The sequence below is a fragment of the Scyliorhinus torazame genome, chromosome 22 (genome assembly GCF_047496885.1).
Source record: "Scyliorhinus torazame isolate Kashiwa2021f chromosome 22, sScyTor2.1, whole genome shotgun sequence".
NCBI classification, from domain to species: Eukaryota; Metazoa; Chordata; class Chondrichthyes; order Carcharhiniformes; family Scyliorhinidae; genus Scyliorhinus; species Scyliorhinus torazame.
This window is the reverse complement of record NC_092728.1, coordinates 14369245-14371946: the sequence shown is the minus strand read 5'-3', so window position 1 is coordinate 14371946 and position 2702 is coordinate 14369245. Positions and strand designations below refer to the sequence as shown.

General features: G+C 55.5%; 1 protein-coding gene across 1 annotated transcript in view; it reads right to left on the bottom strand.

Annotated features, from left to right (window-relative positions):
- LOC140399437 (synapsin-2-like) overlaps positions 1–1767 on the bottom strand; it is a 74789-nt gene extending 73022 nt beyond the window's left edge. Inside the window, exon 1 of the mRNA XM_072489014.1 lies at positions 668–1767. Coding sequence (XP_072345115.1) covers positions 668–951 — 284 coding nt within the window. The 5' untranslated portion in view covers positions 952–1767. The remainder of the gene's footprint in view (positions 1–667) is intronic.
- Positions 1768–2702: the final 935 nt, after the last annotated feature.

The following is a 2702-nucleotide window of genomic DNA, read 5'->3' as shown; positions in this document are numbered from 1 at the left end:
AGGGAGAGAGGGAAGGAGGGTGAGGGACGAGGGACAGAGTGAAAGGAAACAAGAAGAGGGGAGAGATGGAGGGAAGGAGAGAGGGAGGGAGAGGGAGAGGGATGGTGAGGGTAGGAGAACGGGAAGGAGGGAGAGAGAGAGAGAGAGGGAGGAAAAGAAAGAGCGGGGAAGGGAGGGAATGAGAGAGGAAGGGACGGGGGCATGGGGGGGTGAAAGGGAGGGGGATAGGGAGGGAGGGAGAAGGAGGGGGGAGGGAGTGGGAGGAGGAGAGGGCTGAACCAAGAGGAGGGAGAGAATGAGGTGGCCTAGGGTAGGAAGTGAGAGAGAGGGAGGGAGCGGGGATGGAGGGGGAGGGAGGGGGAGATTGGGTAGGGGGAGAGAGAGGAGGTGGGTGGGAGAGGGAGGGAGGAAGAGGGAGGGAGAGAGGGCGGGACCGAGGAGAATGGGAGAGTGAGATGGAGGGAGGCAGGGGGGGAGGCAGGGACGGAGGGGGGAGGGAGGGAAAGAGGGTGGGAGGGAAAGAGGGCGGGACCAATTGTAGGAGAGGGTGAGATGGAGAGAGGAAGGGAGGGAAAGAGGGTGGGAGGGAGAGAGGGCGGGACCGTGAGGCGAAGAGGAGGGTGATGGGGAGTGGGGAGGTTATGGGGCCTCCGCGTTAGTAACTCACCAATCGGTGTGTGGCTCATCGATGACCAGGAGAGTCTTGACCTTGGGCGGAGTGCCGGTGACCTGGTCACTGAATGCGGCCGTTGTCTGCTTCACGGCATTAGAAATGGAGGAAAAGAAGCCACCTCCAGCTGAGGAAGGGGTGACTGGGGGAGGGGCGGTCTGCCCTATCACCATCGAGGGAGGGGGCTGCGGAGGGTCCGGCCTCTGGAGGTCGGTCATGTAGCCATTGGGCAGGTTGGCCATGAAGTTGCTGTCGGACAAACGGCGCCTCAGGTAGTTCATGTTGACGTCGCAGGCCGGGGTCAGGGGTCACGGGCGGAGCGGATCGCTCAGGTAGACAGCGAGAGAGGGAAGGGGAGAGAGGAGGAGAGAGGGGGGGGGGGCGTTGCAGAGAGAGAGTGGGCAGGAGAGAGAGAGAATGGGAGAGATAGAGGAGGCGTTGGAGAGAGGGAAGGGGAAGAGAGAGAGGAAGAGATAGAAGGGGGTGTCAGAGAGAGATGGGGGGAGGGGGGAAGGAGAGAGGGAGGGGAGGGAGAGATGGAGAGATAGAGAGAGTGTCAGAGAGAGAGAGATAGGGAAGGAGAGAGGGAGGGGAGAGAGAGATAGAGAGAGTGTCAGAGAGAGATAGGGAAGAGAGAGGGAGGGGAGAGAGAGATGGAGAGAGGGGGAGAGGAACACTAAACGTCAGGCAGATACTGCAGGAGACACGGCCCTGACTCTGAGCAGAACTGAACGCAATCCAATTGCAGAGTCACTGCATCAGCTCACTGCAGGGTCAGCACATCGTCAGCATCCTTGTAGAGAGGCTCATTCTAAATGCGTTCTCCTCTATCAATCGCTGCCCCTTCATTCATACTCCCCAAGATGTGAATAGACTGATAGATAATTATCCCTGCTCCCTGTCTTTGATTTCTCTCTCTCTCAGGAGGGAGAATATTTCAGCTTCACCGTCTCCACCTGACTGCTTATCCTGCTGAATAATCACCTCACTGACTCAGTCTCTGCAGGTCGCTATGCAATTGGTTCAAACCAGTGGCAGGAACATCGGCAAAACCCTCTCTCCCCACTGAAGGGAAAATGGATCCTTCTACATCCACAGGGAGACAGAGCAAAAAAATATATCCTCCCACAGCTCTTACTGCAGCTGCACTCTCCGAGTCCTCACAGGGAATGAGACAGCACTGGAGACGGTTCACACTCACACTCGCTCACACTTACTCACACTCACTCACTCAGTCATACACACGCACTCACGCTCACATACTCAGCATCACTCACTCACACTCACACTCGCTCACACACGCTCACACTCACTCAGTCACACGCACACACTCACACACACACTCACATGCTCAGCATCACTCACTCACACTCGCTCACTCGCACTCACTCAGTCACTCAGCATCACTCACACTCATTCACACTCCGTCATGCCCACACACTCACACGCGCTCACTCACAAACACACACACTTACACTCATTTGCACACCTACTCACAAACACTGACACGCACACACATGCACAAACAAGCACTCACACTCAGCGCACACACTCACACACACTTACTCACACATGCTTACACTCACTCGCACACATACTCATGCACACACTCACTAATACACACTCACTCACACACACTTACACTCACACGCATACACTCCCGTTCACTCACGCAAGCACACTCACAGTTACACTCACACACACACACACACACACACACGCACTCACACATACATACACTTACAGTCATTCATGCACACACACTCACACACAGTCACACATCCACACTCACACTCAGGACTGATCTAATAATAATAATCTTTATTGTCACAAGTAGGCTTACATTAACACTGCAATGAAGTTACTGTGAAAATCCCCTCGTCGCCACATTACGGCGCCTGTTCGGGTCACAGAGGGGGAATTCAGAATGTCCAATTCACCCAACAAGCTCATCTTTCGGGACTTGTGGGAGGAAACCGGAGCACCCGGAGGAAACCCACGCAGACACGGGGAGAACGTGCAGACTCCGCAC